Source organism: Myotis nattereri (assembly GCF_964212035.1).
Source record: "Myotis nattereri genome assembly, chromosome: 6".
Classification (NCBI taxonomy): domain Eukaryota; kingdom Metazoa; phylum Chordata; class Mammalia; order Chiroptera; family Vespertilionidae; genus Myotis; species Myotis nattereri.
The window spans coordinates 8,531,250-8,551,536 of NC_138081.1; the positions used below are offsets into that span (position 1 = coordinate 8,531,250).

General features: G+C 45.1%; 1 protein-coding gene across 4 annotated transcripts in view; it reads right to left on the reverse strand.

Annotated features, from left to right (window-relative positions):
• Positions 1-727: 727 nt before the first annotated feature.
• The window catches only part of FKBP5 (FKBP prolyl isomerase 5), a 117,217-nt gene continuing 97,657 nt past the window's right edge, over positions 728-20,287 (reverse strand). For all 4 annotated transcript variants that reach the window (XM_081095034.1, XM_081095037.1, XM_081095036.1 and 1 more), the window contains 5 exons: positions 15,099-15,189; positions 12,789-12,872; positions 6,647-6,832; positions 3,697-3,936; positions 728-3,073 (listed from right to left, as the gene is read on the reverse strand). In XM_081095034.1, coding sequence (XP_080951160.1) covers positions 2,966-3,073; positions 3,697-3,936; positions 6,647-6,832; positions 12,789-12,872; positions 15,099-15,189 — 709 coding nt within the window. In that variant the 3' untranslated portion in view covers positions 728-2,965. The remainder of the gene's footprint in view (positions 3,074-3,696; positions 3,937-6,646; positions 6,833-12,788; positions 12,873-15,098; positions 15,190-20,287) is intronic.

Consider the following 20,287-nt stretch of genomic DNA (forward strand, 5'->3'; position numbering starts at 1 on the left):
ATCTCAAGATCCCTGGCGAGATCATCATTTGCTTCGGAAAAATATGCCAAGAGGATTACCTCATTACTAACTAACTTAGCAGCCAATGGGGAGGAGTGTAACTCAAATCCAGAGCTGTCACAAGGAACTGAGAATAAAAGGTGCCTGGAGCCTGCACCGACCTGTCTGTACACCTTGACGGGACCCCTGGAGAAAGGTGTGCAGCCCCACGCCACCTTCCCTTTGTAGCGTGTGAATGACTCAGTCTGTGGCATCATCTCCTAAAGCCTCCAGAGTATGTAAGCATGAGTATCCGATGGAATATGCTGCTTAACTAGAAATGTGCTTAACACAGAGCATCACCTGGCACAGGCTTGCTTCTATTTCTCGTATTTATTAAAGGGCAAATTAAATTTCTTCATTGCCCAAATTGAACCTAATTCACAACCACTTAAAATGGTGGAATCCCCCCCTGGGTAATGAAAAAACAAAACCCTCTTGTTTTTCTGGTTATTTGGGTCATTTGAACAAAGATGTATCCTCACCGCCATTAGCCCAATGCTGGTTTTGAGCTGTGCATCACAGCAAGGAGCAGGTCAGCCCTGCCCTGCCAGCTTTCTCTGTCATTTCAATGCGACCCAGTCCTTTCCAGCCCAAGCAACCCTTCCTGAAGACTATTCAAGCAACACCAAGAACAATGTGAAATCACACTTTGCATTTAAGGAACACACGAAATGTGCATCTGAATGGTTTTAAAAATTTTGTTTAATTCATCCCCACTCCATATGCAGTCTAAAAGACGGTTCAAAGACATCTGCCGGTTTCTAGACCACCTGTTTGAGATTACTGGATTTGACACATTTCTTTTTCTCGAGTGGTGATGGCCCCTTCTGCTTGTTTGCTCAAATCCTCTTGCCTGTTCCCCCGGGGGGCACATGCACACTTGGGACAGTCGCTGGGCTAATCTCATTTTGGACACGTTTATGTTTGCTAACTGGCCTTTTTAGGTCAAATCTCAATTGTGGGCTCACTGGAGTCATGCTCTAGTCAACAGAGCTATAAATGCTAAACAGTTAAGAGGCAAATAAGCAAAATCAACTTTTGCTTTCGTATTTCCTAGGTAAGATTTGGGGCTTTAAAAAGAAGTATCTTATGGAAAAAGAAAAGTACAAGTGAGCATTTAAAAGGATTTTTGTTAGCAACAACAGAGAAACACAATTTAATTCCATTTGTTCCATGGAGAAGAAAACAGGTATAAAAGGAAGTGACTTTATATTTAGATTTAACATGGGTCCTAACCTAATAATGAAACTGTTTTGTTAAAACCACCATAAAAATTAAAACTAATCTAAAATATAATTGCAGTGTTCTTTAGGATTTGAGAGAAATGTTGCAGGATGAAGTGAATGTTCCCTGGGTTGCCAAATGCATTCCGAAGTGTTTCCTAGGCAGTGGGAATAGAAGGCCAGTGTCAATCTTGTTTATCCATAAGGACTAACCTTCAACTACACGTACAGATTTAAGACTTGCCCTACCACAATGTCCAAGTATCGGAAATTGTAAGCTAGATGTACCTGCATGGGAAGTTTTTTTCACAACTCACACCAGAATAAAGAAGCTCTCAGAAAAGGAAAAAAAAAGCCACTGTGTGGCAACCTGCAAAGAAAACCCTAATGTAGAAGAACAACTACTTATTTTTTTCAACCGCAGAGTTTGTTTTTGAAGATTCACCTACTGCCCTGGCCAGTGTGGCTCAGTTGGTTGAACGTCGTCCCCTGCACAAAAAGGTGGTGGGTTCGATCAATTCCTGGTCCATGCATGTCTGGGAGGCAACTGATGGATGTTTCTCTTTCTCTCTCTCTCAAAAAAAAATTATCAATAAAGACTTACCCTCAAGTGAGGATTGAAAAAAAATTCAGCTACTTAATAGTAAAAAGTCAAGGTTTTTGTTTGTTTTACATGAGAAAGGAGTGTAAATAAGTTCATAAACCAGTATACAAATGTTTATGAGCCAGTAAATTTAAAAAGACAACAAAGAAAGCTGCATGGATCCTAAGAGGATATGTGACACATCCCCTCCAGGCAGAGGTATTGTGAGAACAGTCTGCGTCCCTCAGAGCGGGCAGCCTGGGATCAGGTGCTGCACAGCGGCGATGGCGGCGGGCAGCTCTGCGCTCAGTTAGTCCCTCAAAGGAACAGAGGAAGGAAAACAAGCGCCGTTCTGATGGCTCTTTTCACATTTCAGCCTCTCAGAACTCCACCCCAAACAGAGAGACCGTGAAGAAGCCCTCTGCCGGGTCCCCGCGGAGAGCTGGGAGTGGCAGGGTCCCTGCTGAGGGCGGGCCGGGCGCGGGAGAAACCCACTGCCACAGGTGGCCGCTCACAGGGGCTGGGCTCCGACAGCAAGCAAGTGGCCCTGAGGCCTTGAGGTCCTGGCTTTCCAGTCTGGGACGCGGCTGTGGGCCTGCGGGGCACCGACCCCTCGACTGTGGGTTCTGTTGGTTAAAAATACAACAGTTGCATTCGCAGCACTTCAGTTATTTAAAAACAACAACTTCATCCTCCTTTCCCTCATCCAACTGTAAGAAAGGAGAAATTCATTAAGCATTTATTTTCAGGTTTCTGAATTACTATTAAAATTCAATTAAATGTAAAACCTAATAGCCCCAAATTGTTAGGATTATCTCAAGGGACCCTGAATTGGGCAGTGAAAGTTGACATCAACTGAAATGAGCTGGACTTCCGCGGTCGGCTGTCTCCAGGCCGGCAGCCGTCTGTCGTCTCCCCGGAGTGGTCCCTGCCACCCCTTGGTGAGAGCGCTGAGCAGCAGCAGGGCGTGGTCTGGGGGAAGCTACTGGTTTTGCCTGTTGCTTCCAGAATCACAGAGACTATGATGAACTTGACATTGAACACTGCTGAGTCCTGAGTTGGGGAAAGCCCGTGGAGGAGGGCCGAGTTCAGAGGCTCTTCCCTCCTTTGCCTGGTGTCATACATGGCCCCTGGCTCTCTCTTCTTCCACTGCTTGACTTCCTGTTTCCTTTTCATGGGTGACCCCTCCTAAAGTCTTCTTGCCCGTTGCTTTACTGGCCTCTTCCTGAGGAAGAAAGAGTGGAATGCTCAGTTAGCTCCTGGCCCGCAGACCGTCTGTCCGCTCTAACGTGAGAGGGCGGCACAGGACTACTCAGCTTCCCAGCTGCCCACGGAGTGGGAGCGGTTACCTGCCTTCAGTTAAAACGACCAGCTTTCCACTGTTTGATAACCAGGTCCCTGTGGCGAGCTGGAGGGGAGGGTGAGCTCAGGAGCAGAACGCAGCCTGCAGCCGGGAGCAGGCCTCTCTCACCCTGTGCCAGGCTGGCTCCCGGGCCTCCAAGCAGAGGGCATGCGGCGGGCAGCCCCCCACAGCCCACTTCCTGGAAAACAGGTCTCACCATGGAGGCACTGCCTGGGAAAAGCCTGATGTGCTCGACTTTCTTAAAGAAGAAAAGCTGTGGTCATGTCTAGGCAGTCGCTTTGCCTCGGCTCCGGCATGGACGGCCGGTGCCTCTACCACGGGCCTGGGGAGCAGAGCGGCCTCACGCTCCCTCTGGCCCAGCCCCGCCGCGCAGCTCGGACACTGTTTCCTTGGGCTGTGCCTGGGTGTGGAGCCGTCCCCGAGACTATCACTCAAAGGGCGAGGCCAGTTCCGACCTCCCCGCCGGCCAGTGCGCCCGCACACACCTTGGCATCCTGCTCCGCAAACTTGGTGAACATGTTGGCGTAGATCCTGCGGTCCCGCTCGTTGTGCTCCTTCGCCTTTTTCTGGCACATGGAGATCTGCAGCCGCGCGGCCTTGTTCTGGGGGTTGACTGCCAGCACCTTCTCGAAGTCGCCCTTGGCTGACTCGAACTCGTTCATGAGCAGCTGGGCTTCCCCCCGCCGGTACAAGCCCTTCTCATTGGCACTGTCTAGTCCCAGGGCCTGGAACACAAAGTGTATGTTTCAGAAAGAATGAGTGTAACGTGTGGGGCTCTGAAAGAAACTCAGTATTTAAATAACTTACTAAAGCTCTCTAGCCAGGGAATTAGAAAAAGTGTACTGAAAAGATGTGCTCAAGGTTATTACATACTACTGATCAAAACACAACGAATTACCCAAGCCAATTCCTGTGTTTAATACAATTTCTCTAAAGACCCCAAAGAATTTGGAAGGGGGATCTTCAGAAGTTCGTTGTACAGTTCAATTGAAAGGAGTAAATGACCAAGAATAGCTGAGAAAATTTTGGATAAACAAAAATAATAAGAGGAGAATTGCCTTACCTGAGAAAAAGATATACTACCAACTACTGACATTAAAACAGTTTGGTTAGTAGTCCGTGAACAAACAGGTCAGTGGAGCAGAACAAAGCAAGAAAGACTATGTAAATCAGTAAGGAAAGGGTTAACTTGACCAAAAAAAAAAATAGGGTCAAAGCAGTAGTTATCCATGTAGAAAATAAGACTTAATTCTTACCTCACATCATAAACACAAAAATAAGTTCTAAATCAAGTGTATTTACATGCACTGCCCAATAAAAATAATAGATTTTTAAAATTATTTTTTTAAAAAGTAAACCCAGTTCGAGTAGGTATTGCAAGTACTGAATGGGGTTATTTTTATACTCTTAGGGTGGGGAAGACTTCTAACCAGAAAGGAAAAGACAGATTTGATTCCGTCAAAATTAAAACTTTCTTTATGGAAAAAGATGCCATCTCAAGTTAAAAGACAAGCAAGGAGAAGGGGTCCTGGTGTCCCTACTGCCAGACAAAGCACTCCGAGTCATAATGTACAGATTGTCTCAATCAACCGAAAACAGACCAATAATGCAGTCCAAGAAGGTGAACAGGCAATCACAGAAGTAAAACAATGAAAATAATGTGCAATAAGAAATGAAAAAAATTTGTCAGTTGAGGAAAAAAACTACTGATAATCTTCAATAATAATATATATTTAAATTTAAAATGTTACTGTATTAAAATTATTGTCTTTGACCCAGTATTTCCACTTCTAGGAATTTATCCTATAGAAACAATCCCACAAGTATGCAGAGAGAGACACCACGTACTGTAACATCACCACCTGGATGTCTACCAAAAGGGATGGGGAGATAAACCACAGATGCGTGCAATGGATCCTCAATAGATATTTAAAAGCCTGAAGGAGAGTTATATGACAGATTGATAGTATGCAGAAAAATGTTCTCATTTTATAAAATTATGTGTCTAAATCTACACATTCTAATTTTTAAAAGAACTTATACATATATGTTACTCTACACTGTATGGAAAAAAACAGAAGGAATATGTGTGAGATCAATGAGTGATTTTGGGAGAGATGGTCAACTGGAACCTTATAAATGAACTTTTACTTTCTTGTATGTTTTGTAACTTTTGAACTTGAATAACTTTATACTACTATAATAAAAAATAAAGAAGAAAAAACTTAAAATGCAATTAACAGTAACATTTTTTCTTAGGCAAAAATTGAGTAAAACATGATAGGAACATATTAATCCACAAAACTCAAGATCTTTAAATTCAAAAATAATCTTACAAAGAATATATGAAATCGTTGCTTGTTTTTCTTATCCCTGTTTATCTTTCAGATACAATTGATTGTTAGCTTTTACCCATAGCATAACACCCTCTGTTGGCTCTGAGACCAGACACCTGACCTAACGGTCAGCATTACATACATGTGCATAAGAACACCAGAATCACGCTTCCGACAGACAACTTCACGAACACCTGGGTTCACAGCCCAGGAACAGTATTAATAACACAAATGTAAAAGGAAGAGGGCTCCTGATGCTCGGTGGGTCTTTCACACTATTTATATGTATTCCTAACTAGGGAATAAATTTGATGATAACAGTGACTTCCTTATATATCCTCAGTATGAGCAGTTTTATTAAAGTCTTGAAAGGCTTAAGTCAAATCTGTTCTTATTAAATTGAACCTGAGGAATTATAAGATACCAAGTTATAATCTGATACCAAGTGGTATTAATTTAAGGAAGGTCATGGATAAAACTGTTTCTTATTGAAACTTTTATTCATAATGCATTATTATAAACTAGAGGCCTGGTGCATGAATTCATGCACAGGTGGGGTCCCTTGGCCTGGCTGGTGATGCGGCCAACTGAAGCAGTGGGAGGTTGGCCAGCAGTGGGGGTAAAGGAGCCAGTTGGCTGGCCGGGGGAGGGACCACGGGAGGTTGGCCAGCTGCTCCTGATTGGGGTCAACTGGGGTCAACTGGGGCCAACTGGCCGGGGCGAGGGACTGCACCAATCAGGGCCATGGGGGGGGAGGGGGGGGGGAAGGACCCTGGGAGGTTGGCCGGGCGTGGGAGCATACTGATCACCAGGGGACAGCTCCTGCATTGAGCATCTGCCCCCTGGTGGTCGGTGTGTGTCATAGCAACTGGTCGTTCAGTCGCTTAGGCTTTCATATATATAGATAGTCTAGGCATCAGAAAAGTCTTTAATCAAAACCTGTCTGAACTTCCCAGTTCATACTGAGAAAAAAATCCCAAACGAAAAAAATAAAGCCAAATGGAAAACCCCTCAACCCTTGGCGAGCAGCAGCGAAGGCAGACCAGGGATGAGGCTGGAGAGATGTGCGGCCTCTGCAGTCTGGCCTCGCAGACGCTACCTTATCGCAGCACTCCACAGCTTTGGTGTATTCTCGGAGCTTCAGGTAGCACATGGCCAGGTTCAGGAAGGCAGCGAGCAGGAACGACTCGGAAGCTTTCGATTCCTTTTCGGACAGGCCGTATTCCATCTCGAGCCAGGACACTATCTTCCCATACTGAATGACCGCCTGCAGGTACTTGCCCCCCTAGGAGAGAAGAGCTGGGCATTACTCTTTACACAGGCTCTAGAGGGGCACACGAGAAGTGTAAGCCCAGGCCTCCCTGGGAATACCAAACCCTCTAAATGGAAACCTCCTCATACAAACCCTGGGATTTCATGATTTGTTTCTGTTCTCAGGGGTGGCTAGCCAGGCACTTTTCCATTCTCTCTGAAGTCCAGTGACCAGTGAGCTGGTCAGGACAGAGGCTGCCCTGCACTTACCCTTGTCCTGTTCCAAGGGGGCAGTGCTCTCAGCAAGGAGGCCGCCAGGCATTGGGGTTGCATTCTGTGGTGCCGATTATCTATCTATCTATCTATCTATCTATCTATCTATCTATCTATCCATCCATCCGTCCATCCACCCACCCACCCGTCCATCCGTCCACTTTCCAAAAGGCTGGTGCGTAGTTCCAGACCCAGTCACTAGGTTACTAAAGGGTAAGTGCCTTTTCCCGGGCTCCTGGGCGCCAGCACTGTGCATGAAATACATCCTGGCAAATCCAGCGACCTACACCAGGGCCGGCACACTTCCTGCATGCACTCCCCCCTCACTCACTGAGAGAGAAATCACAGCGGTCTACAGGAACGTCCCTGCTGCAAAGGACCTCAAGAGGCTGGCTTAAGAAATGAGCTCACCTGGAAGGAAGCCCTGATGTCGATTTTGGGTGAGGATGAAGTAGACCAGTGCCAAGTGGAGTCTGGGTCTGAGCGAGGCCAAAGCTGCACCCCACTGAGCACCCCTCTTCAGAGGGGCTTAGGAAAGGGGTGACAGAGGGCTCCCCGTTCCACTTGACAAAGGCAGTGCTGAAGGACTGAGGTTCTGAAGGAGGCTACTAAAGTTAGTCTGTTTCTTCTCCACCTCAGAAATTTGTGATACAAGTTGGAAAAATCTGAAACCAGGCCCTTTCAGAGTAAATGCTGACATTCTTGAGGAAATCATTTTGTACTTCCTATGGACTGAACTGAACCCCTCCCAATTCATACACCGAAGCCCTGCCCCCAATGTACTGTTTTTGGAGATGGGACCTTTGGGAGGCAATCAGGTTTAGGGGAGCCTTGTAGGGGCTGTCCACCAGATAGAATTAGTTCCCTGCTTCCTCTCTCCCCATCCACAGCAGCTAGGGAAAGTCACGTGAGGACACAGCAAGAAGGATGCCTTCTGCGACCCAAGACCCTGCTGGCACCCTGGCCTTGGACTGCCATCTCCAGAACTGTGAGGAAGGAATTCCTATTGTTCAAGTCCAGTCTCGGGCGTTTCACTGCGGCAGCCGAGGTAACTAAGACATAGTTAGGTGCGCCTTTTTGGGCACCAGGTGAAGCAGCCCTCCCCAGTGTCAGGGTTGGCGTTTTCTCTCTGTCACCCTCTCCTGCTGGACCGGGAGCTCTTCGAGGACAGGAAGCATGTTCCAACCCTTTTGGAGTATTGAGGGTTTAGCACAAACAGGCCCTTAATGAAGGTTTGCTGACTGATATTAAGGTCAAGGAATATAATTATGGAATCCAAAGATCTTCTATCATTGGGGGCAATGTGGAGGTGGGTAGAAATGAAGGGTGTCCTTTTATTTAGATCAGGTAAGGACATTTCCCTATATGCCTAGTTTCTTCTTCCTCTTTCCTCCTTCACTAATTCACCTATTAAGTTCTAATTACCTCCTCACATATTGTTATAGGAAAAGAAAAAGAGAGCCAGGTAGGACAAAGACCAGATCTTATAACTTCGGTGGGTTTGGAATAATCAGAATGGTAGTCTACAGTTTCTAAAAAGAAAAACAAGTAATAGACTTCATAGTAGTTCCTTTACATTGAAAGAGCATTTTAATTTCTTGAAAGCTCTTTCATATATATCACAATCATACATAATTTTATTTAGATCCCTTCTAACGAGCACAGTACAGGTAATTTGTTTTGTGGCACTTCTGCTTCTGATGTGCTAACAGGAGTTCTTTACTGGGGTGACTGTGGCCTCCGGGACGTTTGGCAATGTTTGGAGATGTCCTTTAGTTGTCATGTACTAGTGGCATCTAGTACATAACTTACAACGCCACGGCAGTCTCCCACTAACACAGAATCATCTGGCCCCAAATGTCAATAGTGCCAAGGCTGAGAAACGCTGCAGTAAAAGAATGCAGAAGGAGCCCTGGCCGGCGTGGCTCGGCTGGTTGGAGCATCGTCCCTTGCACCAAAAGGTGGCAGGTTCAATTCCCAGGCAGGGCACATACCCAGGCTGCGGGTTTTATTTCTGGTTGGGGTGCCTCTGGGAGGCAACTGATCAACGTTTCTCTCTCACATAGATGTTTGTCAGTCTCCCTCTCCTCCTCCCCCCCCCCCCCCAAAATCAATTTTTAAAAAATGCAGGAGGAGAAAAAAGCAGGGTTGACTCATAAATGGCTTGTTTCTAAATCATAGCACTGGTTTCTTGGTTCAGCCAGGGTGGTCAAAACATAGTAAAGCCTGTTTGTCTGAAAAGGGTTCCGTGGTTGAAAGATGATCCTTAACTAGCTTGCTTTGGAAATGCCTTTTCCCCACAGAGCACAAGGGGGCGCCCCATGTCACTGCTGGGTCCGCAGCCTTCCCGCCACCGCATGGTCAGAAGAGAGAAATACCAAGCACGTGTGATAGTGAAGGCTTTGTCCTGCAGATTGCTGCCAGCAAGAGGGAGGACATAAAAACCATTTCTGTTTCCCTGAGGTGCACAGCGCCTGGCATGATGTCACGTTGTTACCGAGGCTTAATTATGTTTAGAGCCACGTGAAGAGTCCTCTCCTACCTTTCTTCCCTTCAGTGTTCAGAGGCTGAAAGGAGGAATGTACGATCTACGCAGCAAAATCGTTCCTATTTAGCTAACCAAAATCCAACCCTCCTAAGACAGAGATTTACGCACTAAAGTGTAAACCAAATCGCAGATCAATGGAACTGGAGCTCCAATGTCCCGATAGCATGAAATGCACATTTTTATGTCACCATCTCGGTGTCACCCAGTTTGGATGTCTCTGCCTGCATGTGCACAACGCTCCAAGTCAGTCCCCGGAAAGATGAGGCCCAGGAGGGCAGGGTGGAGGGCTGAAACTTGCCCTGAACTCTGAAAAGGGCATGTGGACAGGAAACGACCCACCGACCAGTTTGAGGCCTTAGAGCTAAAAGTAGGCTCACTGCCGGGATCTTTTACCTCTAATTAGGAAGGTGCCTCTGGGGAAGTGTTCAGAAGTACAAAATGTTCAGAGACATTCTGGGAGAAAGGCTTAGGTCAGTGGTTTTGAACCTTTCATTAATTTTCCCCCAATAGCCTAGTGTTTTGAAAGATTTCGTCTGTCAAATTGCATGTTAAAAATAATATGTTCCACTTACCTATTAAAAATGTGAAACAGAAATAATATTCTAACTTAGGTAGTGGTATGACATAAATATCATTGATAAATAAAATCAAATGAATATCAAAAAAAAAAAAAAAAAAAAAATAATATGTTCCATATGTGTGACTGCTGATCCAGATTTTATTCAAAGATCAGTAATTTTAAGAGGGTTCATAATATTATGAAACACACAAATCACTACTGCAGTTGTGGTGCTAAGAAGCAACCAAGTTCAGTAACTGTATAGACACCTAAGCAATGCTTTTTGCTACTGATCACAAATTCTGGCATCTCTCTGTATATATATTCGGGACACAGCCATATGGCCTGTGCTTTGCAGCGTTACTTCATTATCAGTAATGTTCCCCAAAGTTATGAGCCATCAGCAACCAATAGTTCCTGAATCGTCGAGCTGTTTTGCTACATTGAGTTGATATGATTCTAGTTAAATGCCAAGAGCCTCAACCCCCTACCCCAACTATTAATGTTCTATTTAGAAGTTTGGGAAATATAAAAAAATACATTTAAGGACTTTAATGGACTCCAGGTATATAGGAAACACTATCCAGGACCTGTGGTCTAAAGGGATTTTTACAGAAAATTTTCTTTTTATTCTAGTGTCCTGTGTATTTGGGTTTACAATAAGCACACTTGGAATGAACAGTTTAGAAGTATCCAGTATACGTAATTGAATTAAAAAATCAAACTTGCTCTTGAGAGTTTAAAATTTATAGGATTTTAGGGCTGGAAGAAACTTGGGGATCATTTAATCTAACTCCCTCAACTGAAAAAATAACCTCTTTAGAATTTAAATGACTTTAAATCATTTGGAATCATAAAGCCCAATTTCCAATTCAGAGCTCATTTCACCACTGTTTTCTGGTGATCCATACAGTATATATAATAAGTGTTCAAAGTAAATATAAATAATTATGTATTATGTAAGCCAACATGTTTCAACTTTATTTAACCAAAACCCATAGTAAAAAATAAGTCTTAAAAAAGTCTTAAATTATGATCCACTACCCATTCATACACAAGTAAACAAAAGATTTATAAAACATTTATCCTTAGTACATAGTGCAATATACATTTCCACAATACTGATTTCATGATCTAGTAATGGTTTCCTATCCAAGTTTGGAAAACAACAGCCACGCATGCTGCTCCCGGGCTGCATTCACTCTGCTTACGCAGGCTCACACAATTCTCCAGGCGTTTCATGTGAGTGCACGTCGCCTCCACTCCCTCCAGACAAGGCTGTCAACCAACAGTGTATCTTAGAAGCAATGCTCCACAAGGACTTGCTGAAGCACAGTTGTGCATCGCTGCTGCAGACTGTCGCAAACAGCACCTGATTTCTGTTCTTGGATTGCAGTGGCAAGAAAAAAAGAAAGAAGGAAGCCTAACAACACTGCCCTCCTTCTCTAACTGCCCACCAAGCCCTTGCGGACACAGAGCAGGCCCGTGGAGTGGGACGCACTGAGGTGCACTCTGATCAGAACTGAACAGTGTTGTTTCTTTTCTGTCTTCAATCTAGGGGTTTAAGATCTAACTGAGGAAATCACATCTTCCTAGGCGTTACAAGAAATGGTTTTCGAGAAGCAATCAATGACAAACATCATTCAAAAAAGTAGGTGTGTGGCCATCAGAAGAAATGAATCATCTCCTATCAGTTTCTTTTAAAAAAAATATTTTTATTGATTTCAGAGAGAAAGGGAAAGGGAGAGATAAAAACATCAATGATGAGAGAATCATTGATTGGCTGTTTCCTGTACGCCCCCTACTGGGGATCGAGCCCGCAACCCGGGCATGTGCCCTTGAGAGGAATCGAACCCTGCAGTCTGCAGGCTGGCACTCTATCCACTCAGCCAAACCAGCCAGGGCTCAATTAGTTCCTTTTGAAATCTGTGCCTGTTCTCTTTCCTTTTGTCACGTGCCTTAGTGACTCCACCAAGACAGTGGAAAGGAAAATGATGTGAAACTTACCCTTATGAATTCCATTACAGCTAACAATTATTTTATTCTTTCTTTGTTTCATTCCACAGACACTCACTGAGTGCCAACTATGAACTAAAGCAAGATGCCTCACGTCTGCAGTGAGTGATCCAGTAGTGGTGGCTGGGCAAGCCACGCTGGTCTTTCTTCAGGGTTACAATCCAGAGTAGACCATGCAAAAGGGGTATCTGTGCCCTGGCCACATGGCTCAGTTGGTAGGAGCATTGTCCTGTACCCCAAAATGTTGTGGGTTCAATTCCCAGTCAAGACACATACCTAGGTTGTGGGTTCAGTCCCCGGCTGGGGTACAAACAGGAGGCAACCGATTGATGTTTCTCTCTCACATTGGTGTTTCTCTCTCTCTAAAAATTAATAAGCATATCCTTGGTGAGGATTTAAGAAAAAAAAAAGAGGCATTTGTATTCTTTTGTCACCTTAATTCATTCTTTCTCACTATTTTTTATACTGTAAAGGACAGACCTGTAAAAATTCAGGCTTACTCTTACCCAGAGGGGTGTGATAAAATTCAGAGCAGGAATACCAGCACAGTTCATTAACCTCTGAGTGAGTTCTCTGAGACAGAAACTCACATACCTTGAAGTACACAGTTCCCTTCTCCTTGACGATGGCAGCCTGCTCCAATTTTTCTTTGGTATCCATCTCCCAGGATTCTTTGGCCTGTTATGTAAATATGTGACAATGTTAGGTGAACAGAGAAGGAAAAGGCGTCAGCTGATGCCCACAGAACAAGCAGTAGCTCCTTGTAGAGGCCGCCCACACCTCAAACACACTGTCTTTCAAAACTCTGCCACCACCAAAGTGAGTTCTTGTCACTGCCAGGTTAGAACTGGCTTTCAATGACAGCTGCGCGGGAACCCGCTGCCCGGGAGGAGACTGCGGCAGAGCGCGTCTGGAGACGCGTGAGATGAGGCCACACCACGGAAGCTAGGGTCCCCATTTCCCTCCCATAAACGGCACCACTCAGTTGCCATTATGACTTGGAGCTGTTTCTCTCAGGCCTTGGTTTTCCACTCTAAAACGGGAACTATTGCAGGCAGTCACAGCTGTATATTCATGAAAATTTTTAAAATCCAGGCCATGTAGTTGTCTTTTCCACTCTATCGCAACCAGATATATAAAGCTTCCACTCTGTATCTGCCTGCAGATGTATCCTTGGGGAATTTCAAGCAAAACATAATTGGGAGGGAAAAGCTGATGTAAAAACACAATTTCAAAGCCACAGATAAGCGATTTAATGATCATCTGCTCATTTGTATTATATGTCATTATTCTCCCTAATTAAAGGTACGAATCCAGAGACAACTACACTTCCATTATGAACAACTGGATTTAGGAGGATCAGAGTCCACAGAACAATCTGGGGTCCTTCAGGTAAATCGAGGCTATGTCAGAGCCACTTGCTGTGTAGGAATTATAAGCTTAAGTGGGTACCTGTAAAATTCTCTTTCTTTCAAGACACTTGGTGATGTATTCCTGGTGTTCCTCTCCCACCCCTCCAAAGTAAATAATGAAAATTACTAGTCTTTCTGGCAACCCCATGTTGCTTCCCAGCAAATGAGCTCTATCATTTAAAATCTAGAAACCAGGGTCCTTTGCGTTTTTCTATTAGGTTCAGTCTTTAATGTCCTTAATACGAGGCAGAACATCAAATCGTGTTGCCTGCACAGCACACCCCTTCTTCACATGGTTTCAAATAAAGCAGGTTCATGGATACACCTGGGCGATGACAGACCCAGCTCATTGTGGGCAAAGGAGGGCCCCGGTGGGGAGGGACAGGGAGCTACTTCATTGAAATGGGAAGAGGAAAGTCAAACGCCCACATAACCATATGCAAGGGATGTTCTCTCTCTAACAATGTGGAGGCAGAGCTGCAGGATCAGTGCTGAGCTAGCAGGCCGTCTAAAGAGGTACTGTGACAAGAAGCAACGGTCAATGATGGGAACATGTCTGCTTTGAGGAACATGAGTGTGAGGTCTGATCAGCAGCATCACTGCTAGGGGAGAATCCCAAAGCAGGCCTCCCCTGCCTTTCTTAGCCCAAAGCTCCAGGTCTACTGGACTGACAATGGTCTCCTTTCAGAATCTAGTGAAAAACAGAGTTGTGTTTCCAGTCCAAAGCTTAATGCACAGAAGCTGGAGGGAGCCCTGGAGCGTAAGAAAGGCACACCAAATGAGGGCTCTCGGGAGGGGTGGGTTCTGGTGACCGCCGCACAGGGACTCAGCTGGCTCCACAGAATGTCTAGCTTGGGCACACACTCTGTGCTTGTCCGGTGAGGCTGCTGCCGGGAGCTTCCAGGGGCAGGGAGATGGAAATATACTCTAGAGGCCTGCTGTTTCTGCCCTCAAGGCCACTCTTTTTTTCTACTTGGACAGGTATGAAAAGAAAAGGCCTGGGGTTAGCAGGGTGTCCCTGAGTTCCTTGTCACAGAGCCTGGCGGCCCATGAAGCCTTGCATTTTTGGACAGTAACTTGGAGCCACGCTGAGGGCCTCTTCACCACTCCTGAGAAGGGTACAATCCGTTCAGCCCTGGAAAACGGCGCCCCTCCTCCAAGGAGCGGCTTGGCAGAACGTGAACCTTTTTGTCTTCAACCCAGGAAAAAAAGTACAAAAAGAACAAGTCTAGGAACAAATAGGGAACAAGTGTTGGATTCTACCCAAAAAAGAAAAAAAGAAAAAAGAAAGAAAAGGACTGACACATAGGAACACACTCTGAACACTGCGCTTCGGAGCTGTGGGTCAGCCATGCTGGCTCAGGGGTCCCAGACAAGACAACATGCAAGTAAGACCACTGACCTACGCCATCCAGAAATACATCCTACAGTTCACAGGAAGTGGGCAGAGAAGAAATATACTGTGATTTCAGAGAAGTTGGTATTTTCTCACCTTTTCGAAGCTCTTCAGTGTAACTTCATATATAAGCTCAGCATTAGGTTCAATGCCAAATTTAGGCTTCCCTGCCTCTCCAAAACCGTATCTGAAATGGAGAGTAGAAAAATAAAACTTTATAAGAATTGGCATATTTCCAGGCACTTCCTTTGGTACTTTGTGGCATCACATGAGCGCAGAGCTAGCATCTGCAAAGTACACAGACCGGAGACCCTGAGGACAAGCCAGACGCTGATCAGAAGACCCGCCAGGTGGCCCTGCGGCTTCAGGAACCAGGCCAGACTGAGCCTCCTTCCTTCTTCACATCCCCGTGCAATTGCGACACCTGTTCTCCCTGGGACAGCTTGCTTAATGTGGCCTTAATGTCACTGCCCTTTTCTCTGCTTGATTTTCTATCGAGTTCTTTTGATAAAACAGCCTTCATTTGGCTATTAGACCCTCCCCGAGGCCTCATCAGCAGGAGGGCGAGAAGACAGGCACTGTTGTCACAGTGCTGTGCCCACAGCGCTGTGCATTAGAGGCTTTAAGAAGCTTTCAACTCTGAAGTGCTGTCTCCATCAAACAGCACCACTTCCAGTCAGATGAACGGGAGGGAAGGCTCACATAGCAGGGGGAAAAATACATTTTCACAGTATTTCTTCAATAGTTTTAAAGAGCACACTAGAAAACACAAGTGACATAACTAATATACCACCAAAAAGAACAGCCCTAGCAAGTTCTAACCCCCACAAAAGACATACTTTCCCCCTGGCTGGTGTGGCTCAGTTGGTTGAACATCGTCCCGTATACTGAGGGGTTGCGGGTTTGATCCCCGGTCAGGGTGCATGCAGGAGGCAAACGATTGATGTTTCTCTCTCTCCCGCTCTAAAAATCAATGAAAACATACTTGGAAAAAAAGAAAAAGAGAGAAAGCAATATTCTTACAGGTCTGTGGCTCTTACTCTAAATGCTACAACTTTTAGCCAAAATCTATCTGGACAAAATCACTGCAGACGTATAAATTTGATTTTCAGATCACATTAATAAATACAAGGCATTTGGGGAGGACACATCTGCCAGAAGGAAGTGCTGACGGAGCTTTGTCTGTCTGGTTCAATGGTTTCTCCGGGTTTCGAACAACACCCAGCATATTAGGAAAGCATGCACTGGAATATATTCTATTCTCATCTACTAGTATTTCAAGCCAGACTACTCTTTAATATATGGAAGAACATTGCGAAAACCTTAGTAAACCCAAATGTTCAGGCTATGGGTTGAAAGATGCCAAACCAGGTCGATGCCAATGAATTTTCTCTGGGGCAAAAGGACCAGAGTGGGAATATACAAATCCTGCTGCTTGCACTACTCTCTTTACCCCTTGCCTAAATTTTCCCGGAAGAAAATGATTACTCACTCACCTCCACTGTTACACAAGTAAATGAAAGCTGCAGCCAGAGCAAGGCCATGAGAGCTGGTAGGAATGGGGTGTGGTAGTCATAATAGCAGGGCAAAGGGTATCTTCCGCAAAGAAATAAGAGGATGTTAATTGCCAGTGGCCAATTATAGGAGGTGGTGACCAGTTCTCTACCTGAGCTCCTAGACCTATGTAACTGCTATTGTGTTCCTGCCATCTGGTAAACAAAGAACATTCCGTAACTGCTGGGAACTGGGCTGGGGGAGAGTCCTTGCTGAGCATGTTTACTGATAGCACGTTATATTTGGAGCCCTGTGCTACACAGGTACAAATCCAACAGATGACCTGGCACGCACCTCAGACCATTGGCTCTCAACAGGGGTGGATTTAATCCTCCCACCTCAGGGATATTTGGCAATGTCTGAAGATGGGTTTATCACACAGAGGAAGGGGGTACAGGCATCCAGTGGGTATAGGCCAGGGAAACTGTTGAACATCCTACTACTATGCACATGTCAGCCCCCACAACCAAAAAACTTCTAGCCCAAGATGTCAGTAGTGCTGAGGATGAGAAAAGCTGCCTTAGTGGAACTCACAAATAGAGGTCTCATGGTAGGCAGAGTGGGGGTAGGGTCAAGGGAGACACCAAATTGTCCTGATTTTTATCAGTGGGATTAAGGAAGACTGGGGAAGGGCATTATTCCTATAACCTCTCCTGGGTTCAGATGAAGAGATTCTGTGGCGATACGTGTGGAGCCTGGGAGGAGCATTGAGTCTGACTGCCATGTTACACAGAAAGCTGTCTGCCTGACACTACACCAGCCTGGCAGGCTAGGACCCCAGGCACAGAAACGCTTCTCCCTGAAGACAGACACCACAAATGGGATTCTAGGACTTAACCAACAGACAAGCTGGGCTACAGTAACAGAAGGAATTCGTTATTAATGGTGTTTTTTTTCTTTTTTCTTCTTTTTTTATTATATCTATATGAGAAGATGGATGTTAGTGGAACATATTTCACAATATATGTAATTCAAACCATCATGCTGTATGCCTTAAACTTAATGTATGCCAATTATTTTTCAATAAAACTGGAAAAAATATACTTCTATTTGGTGAATTGGAAAGGCCACAAAGCAAACTAATAAATCCCAAATAAATAAAAATAAATAATAAATATAATATTCTTGGATCACAATTCAATAAAAATACATTTTTTAAAAGTCAGAAGGAAAAAGTCCTCCTGGCTAGAGATGTTAAAATCTTAATCTTAAGAAAACTGTTGATGCAGGGGTACTTCAAATAAATATGATAATATGTGTAGAAAAGAATAACAAAGGAAATAGCATATGTCAGAATCTCTGAGATACACATAAAATGATACCCAGGGGAGCAGTCATAATATATATTTTTAAATATCCCAATTCTAATTTTACTCCTTTTGTATATTATTCATGGAACAATTTGTAGTACTTATCGATATACCTTTATATGTATTTGCTCCCACATGCATATACAATTATATAAATATACAAATAAGCAGGGATTAATTTGCAGTCTTTAATTACAGTTTTAAAATATAATTAATTTAGTAATAAAGTAAAACAATGTAGATGGCATTAATGTTCTTGAATAGTTGCCTACAGACAGCTGAGATACAAATAATGACTATTAATGACCATTAGCCTTTATGTGCATATAAGCACTTATGCCATAAGTTCTTATCAATTGCTGCCTTTTTATAGACAAATAAACTGAGGCTCAGAGAGAAGTGCTTCCTGAGAGTCACACAAAGAGGAGTGCAGAGCTGGGATTTAAATTCAGACTCTGGAACAACAACAAAAATCAGACATTCCAGAAAACTGGGATCTTAAGCCAGCCAAAGGAATGATATTTCAATTTTTCATTTTTATTTTTTTATTATTATTTTGTTAGCTTTTGTATTCTCTTCTTTGTTCTTTTTTGTTTGTTTGTTTTTGTTTTTTTGTTTCTTCTTTTATTTCCTACTTCTTTTCACATTATTTTTTCAACCACGTGAGCAGCAGACACGTGAGCGGTGCGCTCTTGACCAGGGAGCATCAGCCCCGTGAGCAGCCTGCCTCGAGCCTAAGAGCAGCAGCCTCATGTGGCCTGCCCATGTCCAAGGAGCAGCAGCTGTGTGAGTGGCCCACTTCCCATCCAAGGAGCAACAACCACGCGAGCAGTCCGACCTGTCCAAGGAACAGCAGCTGCACGAGCAGTCTTCCTATGTCTGAGGAGCGGCAGCCCTGCGCAGCCCGCCCCATCCGAGGACCAGCAGCTATGCATAGCCCGCACCCTGCACTAGTCCGAGGAGCAGCAGCTGCACAAGCATCTTGCCCTCGCCCAAGCAGCAGCAGCCGCATGAGCAGCCTGCCCAATTCGAGGAACAGCAGCTGTGTGAGCAGCCCGCCCCCATCCGAGGAGCAGCAGTTCTGCGAGCGGCCTGGCCCCATTAGAGGAGCAGCAGCAGCCCACCTCAGTCTGAGGAGCAGCAGCCACATGAGCAGACGGCCCACATCCAAGGAGCGGCAGCACTACGCAGCACACACCGGTCTGAGGAGCAGAGTCACAACAGCCTGCACCTGTCTGATGAGCAGCAGCTGGGTGAGTGGCACGTCCCCGTCTGAGGAGGAGCAGCCACGCGTGCAGCTCACTCACATCCAAAGAGCAGCAGCCTCGCAAGCAGCCCACCCCCGTCCGAGGAGCAGCAGACTTGCAATCAACCTATCCAAGTCCTAGGAGCAGTAGCCCCACAAGCAGCCCACCACATCGGAGGAACAACAGCAGCGTGCAGTCAGCCCCCATTCAAGGATCAGCAGCCACGTGAGCAGTCCGCCCCAGTTCAAGGAGTAGCAGCTGCACATGTAGCCCGACCACATCCAAGGAACAGCACCCTCGTGATCAGCACACCCTCTGTCTGAGGAACAACAGCTGTGTGTGAAGCCTCCCTCCACCAGCCAGAGGAGCCACCACAGCTGTGAACAGCACCCACCAGAGGAGCTGCTACCAACTGAGGAGCAGCTGCTACCACAACTGCCCGAGGAGCAACCACACTCCAAGGAGCCACTGCCACCCAAGGAGCAGCACCTAACTGACTCAACATCTAGATATGTCGGTGAGATCAAACATGGGTAGACAAACCCCCAAAGGAAAGAAAAGGAGGACTCGCCAGAAAAGCAGCTAAGTGAAACAGAGGCATGCAGCATGACAGAAAAAGAATTCAGATTAAGGTCCTAGAATGCATAAACCGGATGGAGGAAAAAATCAACAACTTATGCAAGAAGCAAGAAGAAACAGATGAAAAAAATCAATAAATTATGTAAGAACCAAGAAGAAATGAAGAGTGATATAGCTGCAATAAAAAACACCATTGAAAGTTTCAACAGTAGAGTAGAAGTGGAGGAACGAATTAGGAAATTAGAAGACAGGGAAGCAAAACACACCCAAACTGAACTGCAATTGGAGAAAAAAATTAAAAGACAGGAGGAGAGCCTAAGGGAGCTATGGGACAACATGAAACGAAACAACATACGAATAATAGGGGTGCCAGAACAACAGAAAGATGAACACGGATTAGAAAACCTATTGGAAGAAATAATATCAGAAAACTTCCCAGAGGTGGGGAAGAAAAAAGTCACACAAGCATAGAGAGTCCCAAACAAGGTGAACCCGAAAAGACCCACACCAAGACACATAATAATTACCATGGCAAATGTTCAGGACAAAGAGAGAATCTTAAAGGCTGCAAGAGAGAGACGGAAAGTTACATACA